This window comes from Vanellus vanellus (genome assembly GCF_965231255.1).
Source record: "Vanellus vanellus genome assembly, chromosome: 24".
Lineage (NCBI taxonomy): Eukaryota > Metazoa > Chordata > Aves > Charadriiformes > Charadriidae > Vanellus > Vanellus vanellus.
Window position 1 is genome coordinate 404,110 of NC_138929.1, and position 16,872 is coordinate 420,981.

General features: G+C 58.1%; 1 protein-coding gene across 1 annotated transcript; it reads right to left on the bottom strand.

Annotated features, from left to right (window-relative positions):
* Positions 1 to 295: 295 nt before the first annotated feature.
* On the bottom strand, positions 296 to 15,503 carry LOC309681166 (uncharacterized protein; the record flags this gene model as incomplete). The annotated part of the gene is made up of 9 exons (XM_082495004.1): positions 296 to 1,341; positions 1,506 to 1,635; positions 2,394 to 2,679; positions 2,778 to 4,349; positions 5,922 to 6,195; positions 6,742 to 6,871; positions 7,097 to 7,382; positions 9,199 to 10,621; positions 15,360 to 15,503. The coding sequence occupies 9 exons, from the start codon at positions 15,501 to 15,503 to the stop codon at positions 1,039 to 1,041; spliced, it is 4,548 nt and encodes a 1,515-aa protein (XP_082351130.1). The 3' UTR covers positions 296 to 1,038.
* Positions 15,504 to 16,872: the final 1,369 nt, after the last annotated feature.

Here is a 16,872-nt window from a genome sequence, read left to right on the forward strand (position 1 = left end):
ACTGATTAATGCAGCTTGGTACAGCCGTTACACATTAACTCCCTTGTTTGTCCCGTATTCCCCGGCAGGAGCCGCCTGCCAGCACCCGGGGGCCAAGAGCACGGCCGGTGCACGCTCTCGCAGCCGTGCCAGGTGCTGTACAGGCCCCGTGGCCCTTGGACCCCCACGAGCACCACAGAGCTGAGCCAGAACCATCCGTTACAGGCACCAGCACATGCAGAGTCAGCAGTGCCAGCGCTCTGGCCACCAGCCACAGGAGCCGCAGCAGCACCCGTGAGCTACACAACAGTTTGGTCAGGAAAAGCACCCGAGTTTATTGGGGAAGGTCAGACACAGGCAGCTCAGCCTGTGGACTGTCTGTCCCGTGGTCCTGCGGCACGCTCCTTCCATGGGCTCCCAGTGCAGCCCAGTGCATCGTCCCCATCCCCAGAGATTGGCATTACCACAGCAGCCAGAGCTCAGCATCGCCTGGGCCCCAGGAGCTGCAGCAGCCGCGGGGACAAGGTGGACGTTTCGGGCATGCTGGAGCTGCTGCCTCCCCATCGCCCAACGCCCCCGGGCTCCAGCCAGGCCACAGTAGCTGCCACGCCGCCACTCCTGCCACCCTGGGCAAAACCTCGGCCTGGACCGGGGCTCTGAGGGGAGCTGCGGCTTTGTGCAGTGCCCAGCCCCAGCCAGCACCATCACCCTGTGTACACCGACCTACCTCGGTGAGGCGGCAGCAGCCCCGGTCCCAGAGGAGGAGAGTGGCCCTGGGCACCCCACAGCCCTTTGGGTGGCCTCCTGGATGCAGTCCCCAACAATCACTTCTAGGGGATGTTTTTCAGAGGCTTTGAGTCTGCCTTCAGCAGTGTTGCGGTCCTGAAATGAGAGCTGAGCTTCTCCAAAAACCTGACCTTGAGCATGCGGCGTTCCCGGGATGGGGAGGGCAGGCAGCATGGCCGGCCCGCGCCTGCCGGTGGAGCCCTCCAAGGACACATCCGACAGCCTGACACCAACCACCTGTACCGTTGGGGACGGGGGCAGCGGCAGCCCCCATCAGAGCCCGCCGGGCAGCGGGGCCAGGCTGAGGTTGAGGAAGCCCCCATAGCGGAAGGGGGGCAGGTGGGGGGCGCAGGCGGCGGCGGAGGGCAGGCAGGCGAGGGGGTTGGCCTCACACGCTCCAGCATCCTGCTCACCGCTGAAGTAGATGCTGTCGGGTGACTCCACTGAGGGGTCCTCATCGAAGTAGTTGTAGGGCCTCAGGAAAAAGCCAACGCCGTTCCCCACGGTCACCGTGTTGGGGACGTCTTCGGCATGGGGGATATGGAGGAACCCCACAGAGATCCAGGCAACCAGGTCCTGGGCAGGAGGGGAGCCAGGTGCCCTGTCAGGCTGAGTGGAACCCTTCCAGCCCAGCAGCCGCCCAGTTTGGCTGTGGGATGGGTGAAGCCTCTGGCCAGGGCAGGAGCCAGGGTGGTGCCCGTGGTGCCCAGCTCTCCTCCACCTGTGAGACCCCGGCTCACCTCATTGGTGATGGTCTCGTTGTCAATGAAGTCAGCAAAGATGACGGTGGGCGTCCAGGGGTCGTTCTGGTTGTAGATGCTGGTGCTGGTGGGTTCCTCCTCCTTCCGCCTGGTGACGGCCAGCTGGTACCTGCCATCACGGGGAGCAGAGGGGCTCGTCTGTGCCAGTGTGGGGAGGGCGATGGCGGCATTGCCGCCTGGGGATGCACTGGCAAACTGGGGCTGGATGCGTCCTTGGCGTGTGCCCAGGGACGCGGTCTGTCCTGGGTCAGGGAGGGACGGGGCTGGCACGGACCAGCGTGGCAGTGACAGGCAGCAGCCCCGGCACCTTCAGGCTCACGGGGGTCAGTCACTGCCCACGGCTGCTCCCACACCGCTGGGAAACAGGAATGTGTCCAGGCGCAGACGCTGCTGCTCGCTGCCTGACACACTCACTTCAGCCACAGCCATTTTTAACTCCTACAGCCTCCCTCAGAACGTCAGCCCTTAAATTTCACCCTGGCAGTAAGCCAGCTCTGTGTTTATCCCCAGCATTTTCCAAAAGACATTCTGTCCTTACATGCAGATGTCAGGGCCTGGGGATGCCAGAGCTTCCCGTGGGAGTTTGTCCGACTGCCTGGTTGCCCTCACAGGGTAAAAACACATGCGATTGCTCTAAATTAATCTTATCTGGGGTCAGATTCCTGCCTGTGAACTACTGTGAACAGATGTCATTAAGCAACTTTTCAAGGGATTTTCAGAGCCAAAAAATAGGCGTGTTCACTGTTTAACCCTTCCCCGCGGTCCAGCAGAGGCTTGCTGGGTTGCAGCAGCCCCCCTCTGTGGGGAGGCAGGAGAAGCCAGGGACATGGGGGGGGGGGACACCACCACGTGCGCCCCAGCACCCACCTGCCCCAGCTGATGGACCTCTCCATGGGGCTGCTGGTGGGCAGGTGCTCCCCAGCAAAGCTGACGATCTGGATCCGGTAGCTACGCGGGTGCCCCCACTTGTTGGACTTAGGGCTGGCAAAGGAGAGGTAGCGGGGCATGGGGGCGTTGAGCGGGAACGCTGCCTCGTCCTCCCTCTCCAGCCTCTCCCTGTGGAGGTATGGCCGCTCGATGGTGTTCTGCATGCTCCAGGGGTCTTTCACAAGCTCATACCCCATGTCCTGGGTCTCCAGAGAGTTCAGCTGCCCTGTGAAGCAGAAGGGAAAACCCTCTCAAGCTCCGCACCCCGGGCAGAGCTGCAGCCCACAGTGAACTGCGGCCGCACACAAAGGTGCCCAGACCTACCATCAACATCCAGGTCCACCTTGTAGTGGATGTGGTGGAGGTGCATCGTCCCCAGCGTGTGGGGCCCAACCCTGTTGCCGTAGTCGGTCCCTTGGCCATGGAGGAAGGAAGTGCTGATGTAGCCGGTGGCATGTACCCGGACCTCCACAGCCCCACTGCTGTGGAACATGAAGTCCCAGACGTAGTCGTAGTTGATGAGAGTGGAGATGGCACGGATGACAAGCATGTTTTTCTGCAGCCCACCGTAGTACAAGGACTGAGAGTCAGAGAAGTGGCGACGCAGAGGGAGGGCAGCATCATGCTCAAAAATGCAGAGTGAGTTTTGGTTGGTTTTAGGGGTCTCTGACTCTGCCAGGTAGTGCCGGTCCACGTAGGTGGCTGTGTAGGGGCAGTCGAGGCCCCGGACAAGCTCGTAGGCAAACCTGCCGATGCCAAAGCTCCCATCAAGGTAGCGGGTCGACATGCCCCCGGGGCAGTTGGAGCCGTACAAGGCTAAGGCTTCCTGGAGACTCAGCTCATAGACAATCCTCTCCCCACGGTACCTGATGTCAAAGAGGCGTGGGCCAGAGTTGGGGTTCATGCCAAAGGCAATGCTCCAGCCCTGGAAGGTAACGCGGTTGTCCCTGATGCTGTAGCGGGGACCCTGGGGCTCATACTGCAGCGGCCCTGGGGAGCCAGGCGGGCGCCGGGGTCGCAGTGAGCCCAGCACCGCTTCAGCCTGGGGCTTCTTGATCTTGACGACCTGCAGCAAGTTGGCCACAAATGCATCCTCCAGATCCCCTGTGCTGTCAAAGTACCATCCGTTGTAGAAGACTTGGCACAGATGCCAGCGGGACATGTGGAGGTCCCCGTGATCCACCAGCACCTCCAGCCCCACCGGTGAGAGATAGTAGCCAGTGCCAGCCACGCCGTGGAAGAGGACAAACCAGGTCACACGGTCACCAGACTTGAAGCCCCGCGGGGCCGTTGTGAGGATGGCCAGGTCAGTCCCATCGGACTCACAGCACGCAGCGAGGAACTGCGGTGCCTTTCGCAGCTCCCGCTGGACAAGGGCGTTGATATCCACATACTCCTTGCCAGTAACGGGTCTGCGGTGGTACGGCACCTTCCCCCCGTACTTCCGCACCGTGACATCCCGGTGATACACCGGCGTCGGCAGCGGACCCACCACGTACTCGGTGACGTTGGGGTCTGGCTGGTTCCCAAAGTACAGCACAGCCAGTGCCTCCCGCGGAGGGCGAGCCCCCCCCCCATCCAGGAACCGCAGCACCTCTTCCTTGGTGGGGACCTGCACGTCGACAGAGGCGATGCAGTTGTCAGAGGGCTTTGCACGTGAAGCGTCAACCAGCGGCACCCCGAGGTTTCCCTGCAGGTACCGCACCACTTGCGCCATCTCTTCGGGTGTCAGATCGGCAAAGACCAGGCTCTGGCCGTCATTGGTGTCCTCCCGCTCCGGGGACTGGTGCTGGCAGGTGCCGGGGGCCTTTCCTCTGGTCAGCAACACGCAGACTAAAGCAAATATTGTGGCTAAAGCCAGAAGGAGGAGGATGAGCACAGTTTTCACGTTCATGTCTGCTGAGGCACTGAGAGCTCCCGCAGCCCAGCAGGGCGGGTTTTCAGCTGCAGAACCCTCCCAGCGACCCGCTGACAGAAAGACTGGGTTTGGTCTGGTGTGGTTTTTCCCTCGTTTTCTCAACAGGGAACAGCCCAGAGCAGCTTGCAGGGAGGGTGCAGGGGGATGTTCTCAGACATGCCCAGGATTTGCTGGGAACCATAAAAGGCAATTTTGCTCTGCTTCCCCCAGTGGGTCATAATTTTAAGTAAACTTAATGCTTCTGCATCTGTCCTTCCCTTCTTGTCCCACAAGCTACACTGCAGACCTTGGAGAGGACAGATCCAGTCACTTGGGGGAAATAAATGCATGTCCATGTATCTCTTCCTCTTAACCCTGAAGATGCAAACAGCCAGGCAGGCAGCAGAGCCTGCAAGGATGATGCTCCTCTGTGCAGAGCACTGCTGAATACAGCACCATGGCCCCATACTGCCACAGCTCCACCTTCACCAGCAACACCTCTACAGCCTGTGCCAAGACATTGCAGCATCACACACTGCTGCCGATGACCCCACACATGGGATGGCACCGGTCCTGCAGCCAGGAGGGATGGGATGCTCATCACCCTCTCAAAGGTGCCTCCTGATCCTGCGCTACGTCCTGGCATAGATGGAGCTGCGAGGAGGAGGATGAGGGCTCCCAAGCACACTGAGCATCCTGGCAAATGGGCAGCGGCACTGGCCATGCTGCACCGTCAGCAGCCACGTGCCTCCCACGCCCTGGAACGAGCCTGGAGGGCTCTCACCTGAATCTGGCCAGCATCAGGCTGTGATGGGCTGAGCTGGCCCTCACGCTGCCCGCGGGGCTGAGGTCCAGCTGGTTCATGCAGAGGCACCGGTGGGGACAGCACTGGCGCAGGGACAGCGAGACGCCTCCCTGCAGTGGTCCCCTCCGCGCCCCTCACCTCTGCTGAGCTGTGACTGCCCAAGAGCTGCAGCCCACATGGGTCCTGTTTGTCCCCAGCCTCACCCAAGCACCCAGAGTGTGGTGCCAGCACCCGCTTCTGTCCTCCCCCCAGAGCCCCGGGACTCCCCAGCCCATCCCTCCTAGCCCCCAGCTGGACTGTCCCTGTGCCCAGACAGGTGCCCCAGGCCACGCTGCTGGGCTGGTTTGTGGATGCAGGAAACACAGCAGAGACCCAGCGTCATCCCCCAAGCAGACGCTGCTGTAAGTCAAAAGAACAAGACACTCAAGAGAGCACTGGACCAGAATAATTTTCATCTCTTTAACCTGAGATAGGCACTACACAGCGCTTGCTTCTACAGCCGAGGAACAGGATTTCCTCCTCACTTTCCTCCTGCAACAGACTCGTATTCAGCAATTAACAGAGATAACGTAGACTCCCGTCTGGCATCATGCCAGGAAGATTATGCTTCCCTTTTAAAGAGCACTATTTTCAAAGCAATGATAAAAAGTGAAGTCATTGCACAAGTGGAAATTGAGACAACTTCACTAAAAAAATGAAAAACTGAGACACAACAGTCAACCTCTGACTGTGTCTCCTAACACTGTCCTGTAGCGTTAAAGCCTGCTCATATTTTGGAAGCCATCATAGGCGAATGGGGGGAAGTTTGGCAAACAAGAGGCAGTTTTGGGTAGGCACGCGATAGGGTTGATTTCACATGCCGTGAAGTCCTGCTCGCTGGTGAAAAACACGCCATCGTGCGAGTATATGGAGGGGTCCAGGTCATAGTAGTTGTAGGGTCTCAGGAGAAAGCCAACTGAGTTTCCCACCGTCACAGTGTTGGGAATATCCTCAGAGTGAGGGATGTGGAGGAAACCAGCGGTAATCCAGGCAACCAGGTCCTAGGAAGGGAAGAGCCACAAGACCATGGTTATTTCAGAAGCCTGCAGTGGCAGCGACTGAAATCTGCACAGGGGCTGTGGAAAGTTACAGGAGAGCAGGATTGGACCTCCCCGGGCACCAGCCTGGCCACGTTCCCACATGCCGAGCTCCCCCCTCCTGGGAAAGATCCCCTCCCTTCCCCAAAGACCTGCCCGTAGCTGCAGCCACAGATGTCCACCCAGCAGAAGGGACCTTGTCCTGACACCTGTGGCCAAGCTGTGGCCTCACAGAGATTTTCCTGATGTTTTGCCAGCATTTCTCTGGAGAGAGACACAAGCTCCACCTCTGCACTCTGATCTACACACTCTGACCAAAGCGCCAAGCAGACACACAGAAAAGGGGATGCTCAGACCCGCTCTACTCATTCCTCAGGGCTACTGCTCTCCCAGCTGAGCCTGCTGTCCCACCAGCAATGCCGGGGTCACTCGGCCCCTGGGGCAGCTCTAGGGCTCCTGCTCAGCCTGGGGCTGAGTATTACAGCTCTAGCCCAGGGGACCCCGCCTCACCTCGTTGGTGATGGTCTCATTGTTGATGAAGTCAGCGAAGGCAACGGTGGGCGTCCAGGGGTCATTCTGGTTGTAGATGCTGGTGCTGGTGGGCTCCTCCTCCTTCCGCCTGGTGACAGCCAGCTGGTACCTGAGGACAAGAAAAGAGCTGGGAGCACCCCCTGGGGCAGGGCAGAGATGAAAGCCAGCATCCCGGAGAGCCTGCAGAGCGCTAGCCTGCTCCTGTGGAGTAACCCCAGCCCAGGGGAGCGTCTGCCCTGTGTCTCCCCATCAAGGAACATCCATGCACTGCTGCCCCAGCCGGCGAGGCTGGGGTGTCTCTGAGAACCTGCCATCCCAGTCAGAGCAGCCTGACCTTGCCCAGCTGATGGCCCTCTCCATGGAGCTGGCTTCGGGGACATGGTCCCCCGCAAAACTGGTGGTTTGGATCCTGTAACCACGCTGGTGGCCCCACTTGTTTTTGCTGTTGGCCGCAAAGTAGATGTATCTGGGCATCTTCGACTGGAGCCGGAAGGCAGCCTGGTCCTCCGTGTCCAGGACTTTCTTGGTGAGTCGTGGCCGCTCTATCTGCTGCTCTGGGCTCCAGGGAGCCCGCGTCATCTCAAATGCCATGTCATGGGCCACCAGAGAGTTCTTCACACCTGCGAAGCAAAAGCAAAGTTGCTGAGGAGTGTCCCCGCGGTCCCCTGTTCCCCACAGACATTGCTGCAGCCTGACTCGCTCTCCCAATCCTCCCTTCCCGCACTCCGGGCTCTGAGCAACGGCTTCTGCCCGTGAGAGCCACTAATGCTCCGCAGCTGCATGGCAGCACGACTGTACATGGTGCACATTTATGGCTGTACAACTGTACGTTTGTCTGACCCAAGCAACACCTTGCTGTGGCTGACACCACCATCCACAGGGACTCTCACCTTCTGAGAGGGACAAAAGCAGAGCCTCATCCCAGTGCAGAAGAACAGGTTTGCATCCCAGTGCAGCACCGTGTAATTAACCCAAGCATCTGATGGCCCAGACACTGCGCTCGTCAGTGTGTGTCCTGTGAGCTGGAAGGCACTAGGAAGGGCCCGGGCTCCGAGCACATTTGCACATCACAGAACTGGAGCAGCGCTGTGCAGTTCAGGTCTTTCCACAAAGAAGAGTCATGAGTCAAAGGCTCAGAGCTACAGGAGGGGCACAGGAAGCAGTAAATTCAGGGACAAGACAGGAAAGAGCTGGCTGAGAGCGCTCGAGGGCCGGTGCCAGCACGGCTCTGGCAGAGGGGCCAGGGCTTGGCACCCACTGCCCGTCCCGGCCGGAGCACACGGTGTAACCTGTCCCGCTCCACTCCGCTCCCCTCGGCCCCACACAAGTTTCCAGCCTGAACAAAGGCCATCGCAGAGCTGACACTGTGGCCGTCCTGGAATGTTCGAGCAGCACCTTGGGCCTGAGCCCCAGGGCTGCCATTGAGGTCAGTGCCAGAGCCTGAGCCCCATGGAAGAGGATCCACACCAGAAACCGTCACTGGGCTCATTTTCTTCCCTTTTCTGATGTGAACAAAACTTCTAACCCCTCACCTCCCCTTATAGTGGCAGTAGTGACACTTTGATTTCATCCGCCTTTTCCCTGTTCTTGCAGTTTTGCCATCCCCCATTTCTCCCTAAGCACTCAAAACACATCCTAAAACCACATGGAACAGTCTTTGTGTTTTCCAATTAAAAGGAAATTGGGATATTTTTAATAGGTGGCAGGAGCATGCAGCAAGTGCAATTTCAGCAGGAGTGCAAGGACAGATTTGTGGCATAAATGGTAGGGGAAGACCTAGGAAACTGCAGCCACCGCTCCTGTTGGTGCTGAGAGCAGAGGATCCCTCGTACCCCGGCAAAATGGCCCTGAGTGCCGAGCGGCTGCTAGCCCAGCATCTGCCCACTGTGCCCGCAGCCCTACGGGGAGGACAGCTCCTGTTCCACCCGCACACCAGCAGCAGGAGCAGCTCAACAAAGCTGTCGGCGGTAGGAATGTGAGCTGGAAACCACATCCCAACAAACCAGCTTGAGTGACTCCGACTATAATTTGGGGCTCAGGACAGGGGGAGGGCGCGGGGGGGGAAAATCTCAAATTCTGCAGAGCCCTGGCAGTGTTGAGGCTGGCAGGATTGGGGCTGCCCGGGGCAGGAGGGGAAGGACCCCTTTCCATTAGGGGCAGGGGTCAGGCACACGGCAGCCTGGCGTTACCAGCCCGGGAAGCCACAGGTCTGCACGGCTCTTAGGGGATACTGCTCAGGAAAGAGGGGGAAACTGTCCCTGTGTAACAACAGCTTCTCACTGCTCTAAAAACAGAGGGGAGGCAGCTCTGTGTCAGCACACCATCCTACCACACACACAGAAAGAAAAAAACTGCATAAGGACCAAAACCAGTCAAGTTTGGGGAGTCTAAAAGTGCTCAAGGAGGGCACAAAGGAGAGACAAGACCCAGACCTACCTCCCACATCCAAGTCCACTTTGTAGTTGACGGAATGGGTGCGTATCGTACCCAGCGTGTGCTCCCAAACCCTATTGCCGTATCTCAGACCATCCCCATGGAGAAAGGACGAGCTCGTGTACCCTGTGGCCTGGACCTTGCCTTCTATGGCCCCATTCTGGTAGAAGATGAAGTCCCACACGTAGTCGTGGTTGCCCACAGTTGCAATGGACCGAACGACCAGAGCAGAGTTGACCAGCCCCCCATAGTAGAGTGACTGCAAGTTGGAGTAGTGGCGCCGCAGAGGGGAGCCCAGGTTCTGCTCAAAGATGCAGAGGGAAGCCTTTCTCTTGCTGGGGCTCAGGGTCTCGGACAGAGAGTGTGTGTCGACATAGGTGGCTGAGTATGGGCAGTCAACTCCTCGCACCAAGGGGGAGGTGTAGCGCCCGATGCCAAAGCTGCCATCCATGTACCTCGTGGACATCCCTCCAGGGCAGTTGGAGCCATACACTGACAACGCCTCCTGGATGCTGATTTCATAGGCAACCCTCTCCCCCTTGTGTCGGATGTCAAACAGACGCAGGCCTGTGTTCACACTCATCCCAAAGGCAAAGCTCCACGCCTGGAAGAGGACGTGGTTGTTCCTGACGCTGTAGCGGGGACCTTGTGGCTCGTACTGCAAAGGGAACAGCGCAGCCGACGGTGCTCGGGGCTTCATGGACGAGAAGTCCCCATCCCGCGGCGCTTTCCTCACCTTCTCCACGCTGATGCGACCCTGCACATAGGCACTCTCCAGCTGAACCATGTCCCTGTAGTACTGCCCGTTGTAGAAGACCCTACTCACCACCCACCGGGAGACGTCCAGGCTGCTGTGGTCCACCAGCACTTCCAGCCCCACTGGGTGCACAAAGAATCCGCTCACGTTCTGAAACATGATGAACCAGGACTTACGGTCTCCAGAACGAAATCCATGAGGGGCTGTGGTCTGAAACGCCACGTTGGTGCCGTCATACTCAAACACTTCCTTCAGGAAGGTTGGGGCTGCAGCAAACGCCACTGTCTCCAAGAACACTCCCACCTGCTCATACTCACTGACCAGCATTGGTCTGCGGTGGTATGGCACCTTCCCCCCGTACTTCCGCACCGTGACATCCCGGTGATACACCGGCGTCGGCAGCGGACCCACCACGTACTCGGTGACGTTGGGGTCTTGCTGGTTCCCAAAGTACAGCACAGCCAGTGCCTCCCGCGGGGGGCGAGCCCCCCCCCCATCCAGGAACCGCAGCACCTCTTCCTTGGCGGGGACCTGCACGTCGACAGAGGCAATGCAGTTGTCAGAGGGCTTTGCACGTGAAGCGTCAACCAGCGGCACCCCGAGGTTTCCCTGCAGGTACCGCACCACTTGCGCCATCTCTTCGGGTGTCAGATCGGCAAAGACCAGGCTCTGGCTCGTGGACCCCGTCTTCTCCACCATGTGGGGTTGGGATTTGCAGCTGGGTGATTGCCTCCCCCTGCTCAGCAGCACGCAGGAAAGAATGAAGATTATCACTGCAGCACCAACCAGGAGAATGTAGGGAAGTCTGGGGTTCATCTCTCCCAGCGCAAAGACAACGTGTGGGGTTCGGCGGCAGGCTCCAGAACATGTCCCTCACCTGCAGACTGAGCTCTTAACTCATTTGCCAACTGTGGGCGTAAAGGCGTCGCTTGCGAGGTGGGGAGGGCGCCTGGAGCTTGCATGGGCTCTGAGAACAGATCACAGGTCCTGTCCAGTTCAGCCTGTTTACTCCCCACCCCAGAGACAGCGAGGGAGCCAGCCGGGGAGCCGGCGCCTGACTCACTCCCCAAGATACTGATGGGTTTCTCCGCTGCAGGGTGACACCAGGAAGAGCCCCGGCCTCAGTCTGCCCAAGGGGCCTTTGCTTCTCCCAGCGTCTCCCAGGTCATCCCCATCCCCTCTGATGTGGGAGCGCCTTGACGCCACAGGGGCAGGCTTGGCCGGCCCCGCTGCTGCCGCACCCTGGTGCCCCGGGACCAGCCCCATGCCCCTGAAAGGCTGGTCCAGGCTGGCACTCCAGGAGAGCCCACGACCTGCTGGCTCCCAGCACCTCCATGTGCCTCTTCTCCCCGTCGCCACTCTCTGCCACCTCCCAGTCCCTCCCAAACCCAAGGGAAGGGACCCAGCAGCTCTAGCCCGGCTCTAGCTGTGGGCAGACTGGCCGAGATGGGAGGAAGCTCCCTGGTGAGAACAGGCAGCACTCACCAAACCTCTGGCAGCAACAGCAAGTGACGTGCAGCACCTGGAGTGGCTGCACCAGGAGCAGAGGCTGCAGGATGATGAACAGGACACATCTGACCCCATTCGGCCATCCCAACCCCATGCCAGGGGACGCGATCCTCAGACAAGAGCTGTCGTGGACAGAAGTGTTTACTGTCAGGAAACTGTTCAATACCCCTGACCACACCATGGACCTTCCCTGGTGAGGAGCGCAGCAAGAATTCCTTTGGGGTCAACGACCAGCTGGGCCACCCCACCGTGCTGTGAGGCAGCTGCTCCTGCACGGCCACCAGCTTCTGCAAGGCTGGCCCCGCTGCACCCAGCCCCGCGCAAGGCAGCAGCGATACATCACCGACAGCCACTTTCCTGAGATTGTGGTCCACTTCGCACCCTTCTGGTGGAGACCGTTTGAGGCACGGGCAGGAGGGGTGGGCAGGGGCTGAAACCACTACAGCACTGGATCAATTTGCCGCTCTTGTGATCACGTTAATTTAGGAACTTATGTTTTCATTCTCATTTCCAGCCAGGGAATAATTGCCACTTTTTTCCCTGCAGATCCCACACCAGCTTCAGACCAGGATCCAAGAAACCTGTGTGGGACATGACCCATTTTTGCTGTGCTGCAGTTTTGCCTTCCCTGTGCTTGGAACCAGGGGTGGGGGGACCCTGCTGGGTGCCTCTCGAGAACCCTGTGTGGCCCCAAGCCCTGCTGCTCGGGCCAGGGCTCCCCTCCCTCACTGAGGGGAGTAAGTCTGGGATTTTGTACAACTCTTCTCAAGAGCATTTTGCAGCAGCCAGAGCTCAGGGGCTGCAAACAGAGCAGGGAACCGAGGGGCAGCAGTCACAGAAAAGGACCTTGCCACCATACAGGAATGGCATTTTAGCATGTTTTCAAGCCTTGCTTACAGGAAGGGAACAAGTATCAGCCCTGTTTTTGACCATAATGACAGCAGCAGCACCTTTCAGGGCCACGCAAACCACTGCATGGCAGGCAGGTGCAAGAGAGGACACGTTCCGGGCCTGAACACTTGCACTGGAGTCCGCTGCAGCTTGACGTACGTAGTTCTCCGATGACCCCCCGCAATCCAGGAGACAGCACAGGTTACTGGAGCTGCATTTCTCCTCAGGCTGGTACAGATGTAGTGCACTGCCTACCAGCCATCTCTTTGGTCCTGTGCAGATGTAAAACAGTTTTCCTCTGTTTTTTACAGGAGCAGGTCTCAATAACAGACACCTAACTTTAGCGCTACAAAGATGATCACGGGATCGGAGCGCCTTTCTTACAAGGAAAGGCTGAGGCACTTAGGTCTTTGTAGTGTGGAGAAGACTGAGGGGGGATCTTATCAATACTTATAAATCCTTAAAGGGAGGGTGCCGGGGGGTGGGAACAGTCTGTTTCCAGTGGTGCCCAGTGACAGGACAAGAGGGAACGGGCACAAACGTGACCATAGGAAGTTCCATCTGAACCTGAGGAGGGACTTCTCTCCTGTGCGGGCGGCAGAGCACTGGCACAGCTGCCCAGAGAGAGGGGTGGGGAGTCTCCCACTCTGGAGCCATTCCAAACCCGCCTGGACGTGTCCTGTGCCACTGCTGGAGGTGCCCCTGCTCTGGCAGGGGGTGGCACTGAGGGAGCTCCAGAGGGTCCTTCCAGCCCTGTCCCGTCTGGGATTCTGCACAACGCTGCCAGTCCGTGCCCCCAGCACCACCACTGCCCTTGCACCTCCCCAGACTGCAGTTACTGGAATGGCCTTTGAGGGGAAGCAAAGCTGTCCTTTCAGCCTGAGCATCCTTCTGCCTCCCGGGTGGACACCAGCACTGCGCTGCTCAGTCCGTCCTGGACTCAAATAACCCTCCACAGGGATCCACTGCCAAAAACCATGACTCTGTGCAGGAGCAGGGGAATTCATTGGCTCACTGCAGCAGCTTTGTAGCCTGAGACTCAGCATCCAACTTACAAGAGTTTCCTCAAAAGAGGAGCGGGGATAGGGCTGCACGAGCTCAGCCCTGTAGAGCACCAGTACAGCTGCCCCGCTTTACGCGGGGCACTTGAGATACAAAAAGCGCTTTCCCGGGTGACAAGGAGCACCGGGACCAGCATCTGAAGCAGCAAGAGCAGGCTGACACCTCCAGCCCTGCAGACAGGGCTGTGTCTCCCTGTCTGCCTGGCCATGCCTACGGCAACACACACTGTGCCAGACGTGAGGCCTCAAGGAAACACAAACATTTTTCAGCTGCTACCTTTCATACTTTCCCTGGTCTGAACACAGAGCTCTCAGACAATTCACACTGCCTTCAACTCCATGACCTTGACAGACTATTTTATACATAGAAAAATTATATTGCAATGAAAGAAAAGGTTAGAATAGTGAAAAAGCAGAGTTGTGATGTCAGTTATGAGGGATTCTACAAACTAGGAGGCAATCCCACCAAAGCTCTGGGGTTTACAGGTATAATAGCAGACATTAAAGGAAGACCCAGACCTACCTCCCACATCCAAGTCCACTTTGTAGTTGACGGAATGGGTGTGTACTGTACCCAGCGTGTGCTCCCAAACCCTATTGCCGTATCTCAGACCATCCCCATGGAGAAAGGACGAGCTCGTGTACCCTGTGGCCTGGACCTTGCCTTCTATGGCCCCATTCTGGTAGAAGATGAAGTCCCACACGTAATCATAGTTGCCCACGGTTGCAATGGACCGAACGACCAGAGCAGAGTTGACCAGCCCCCCATAGTAGAGCGACTGCAAGTTGGAGTAGTGGCGCCGCAGAGGGGAGCCCAGGTTCTGCTCAAAGATGCAGAGGGAAGCCTTTCTCTTGCTGGGGCTCAGGGTCTCGGACAGAGAGTGTGTGTCGACATAGGTGGCTGAGTATGGGCAGTCAACTCCTCGCACCAAGGGGGAGGTGTAGCGCCCGATGCCAAAGCTGCCATCCATGTACCTCGTGGACATCCCTCCAGGGCAGTTGGAGCCATACACTGACAACGCCTCCTGGATGCTGATTTCATAGGCAACCCTCTCCCCCTTGTGTCGGATGTCAAACAGACGCAGGCCTGTGTTCACACTCATCCCAAAGGCAAAGCTCCACGCCTGGAAGAGGACGTGGTTGTTCCTGACGCTGTAGCGGGGACCTTGTGGCTCGTACTGCAAAGGGAACAGCGCAGCCGACGGTGCTCGGGGCTTCATGGACGAGAAGTCCCCATCCCGCGGCGCTTTCCTCACCTTCTCCACGCTGATGCGACCCTGCACATAGGCACTCTCCAGCTGAACCATGTCCCTGTAGTACTGCCCATTGTAGAAGACCCTACTCACCGCCCACCGGGAGATGTCCAGGCTGCTGTGGTCCACCAGCACTTCCAGCCCCACCGGGTGCAGGAAAAACCCACTCACGTTCTGAAACAAAACAAACCAGGTGATCCGATCTCCAGACTGGAATCCGCGGGGAGCAGCTGTCAGGGCTGCTAGACTGGCTCCATCATACTCCAGTACTTGACGCATGAAAGATGGAGCTGTGGGGAACACTTGGCTTTTTAAAAACGCTCCAATCTGTTTGTATTCAACAGCCAGTGTTGGTCTGCGGTGGTACGGCACCTTCCCCCCGTACTTCCGCACCGTGACATCCCGGTGATACACCGGCGTCGGCAGCGGACCCACCACGTACTCGGTGACGTTGGGGTCTTGCTGGTTCCCAAAGTACAGCACAGCCAGTGCCTCCCGCAGGGGGCGAGCCCCCCCACCATCCAGGAACCGCAGCACCTCTTCCTTGGCGGGGACCTGCACGTCGACAGAGGCGATGCAGTTGTCAGAGGGCTTTGCACGTGAAGCGTCAACCAGTGGCACCCCGAGGTTTCCCTGCAGGTACCGCACCACTTGCGCCATCTCTTCGGGTGTCAGATCGGCAAAGACCAGGCTCTGGCCGTCATTGGTGTCCTCCCGCTCCGGGGACTGGTGCTGGCAGGTGCCAGGGGCCCTTCCTCTGGTCAGCAACACGCAGACTAAAGCAAATATTGTGGCTAAAGCCAGAACGAGGAGGATGAGCACGGTTTTTATGTGCATGCTGCTGCCGGTCCTGAGGCATTCACAGCAGCTTTCAGAGCAGGGTTTCCAGCTGCTGCCTCTGTCAGTTTACACTGCACTGGATGGATTAGCACGGAAAGCACAAAAGACTGGGAGAGGCTAGGGGAGGAGATCTGAAATTCGTGGTCACCAGAAAGGGCAGATCTCCTCTCTCAGCTGCAGCCTTCTCTGTCCTCCTCCACGAGCAGTGCCCTGAAAGAACTAGTGGAGATGCAGGGTCAGTGACTCAGACAAGTTTCACATAATTCCGTTACTTTTTCAGTCCAACCTAGCTTCCTGAGTCTGCCTGTAAAAACGAAGATCCTGTAGTGAGCCTAAGGCGGCTGAGACCAGTGCGAACCTCTGACAAGCTGAGAATTGTTGCCACACTGTAGAATTTCACCTCTTTGCAACTCACCAGATTTACCTTGTTTATCAGGCTGCTTCCTTGTAAACATTCTCCCTGGCAGCATGATTCCAAGATTGGAGTTACTTTTTATTTTATTTTTTAAAATCTTCCACATGGAAGCCTTTGCTGAAAACACATCCATCTGTGTAGTAGTAGAAAAACTTTGGCAGGTATGGAAAGATGGAGTTCAGGATGAGATTCAGGCCCCAATGCACTGTGAACAACCAGCTCTCGGTTTGCACCTCCGAACAGCTATGAACTAATTAATCCCCCAGCATTCCACTGAAACAAGATCACACAGCTTTTGTCTCTGCCTCCAATTCAAAGACAAACTGAAGTGCAGCCTCTGAGAAGTTCCCTCAAGGACAAAACCACCCCCAACCTGCCACACCCGCGCAGATAGCCAGTGGCAGTGCCCGCTGCCACTCTGCTGCCAGGCTATGGTTGCCCAGTCTGAGCAGCCACCTCCAGGGCTTCTACCAAAAGGTGTGACGACTGCCCTCCACCATCTCCACCAAAGGTGTCTCTGCTGGTCCCACAGCACCGTTGAAAGGCATTGGCAGAACAAGGTGGCCAGACAACAGGACTTGGTACTCCAGCCTGCCACGCGGCAGATGCTTGGGATAGACAAGATGCACTGCTTCAGCTACGATCCCTGCCTGTCCCTGAGCTGGTGCTGAGAAGCACAAGGCATCCAAGAGAACCAGGGCTGGAGATTCAACCCAACATTTCCACTCCTGCTGCCAGCCTCACCTCACCTCACCCTGGCCTTCTCTTCCTCCTCCCGTCAGAGTTTCCCCGTGGGAGACAGCCCCCCCACCCTCAGCACTACCTCCAGTTCTTCCTCTGCAGCGGATCTTGCCCTGCACTCAGCCCCGCGGCGGTCCTCCGGCTGTGCTCACCAGACACCACATTGGCAGGCAGAAGGCCACGTTGCCATAGGACACACTCCATTTTCCT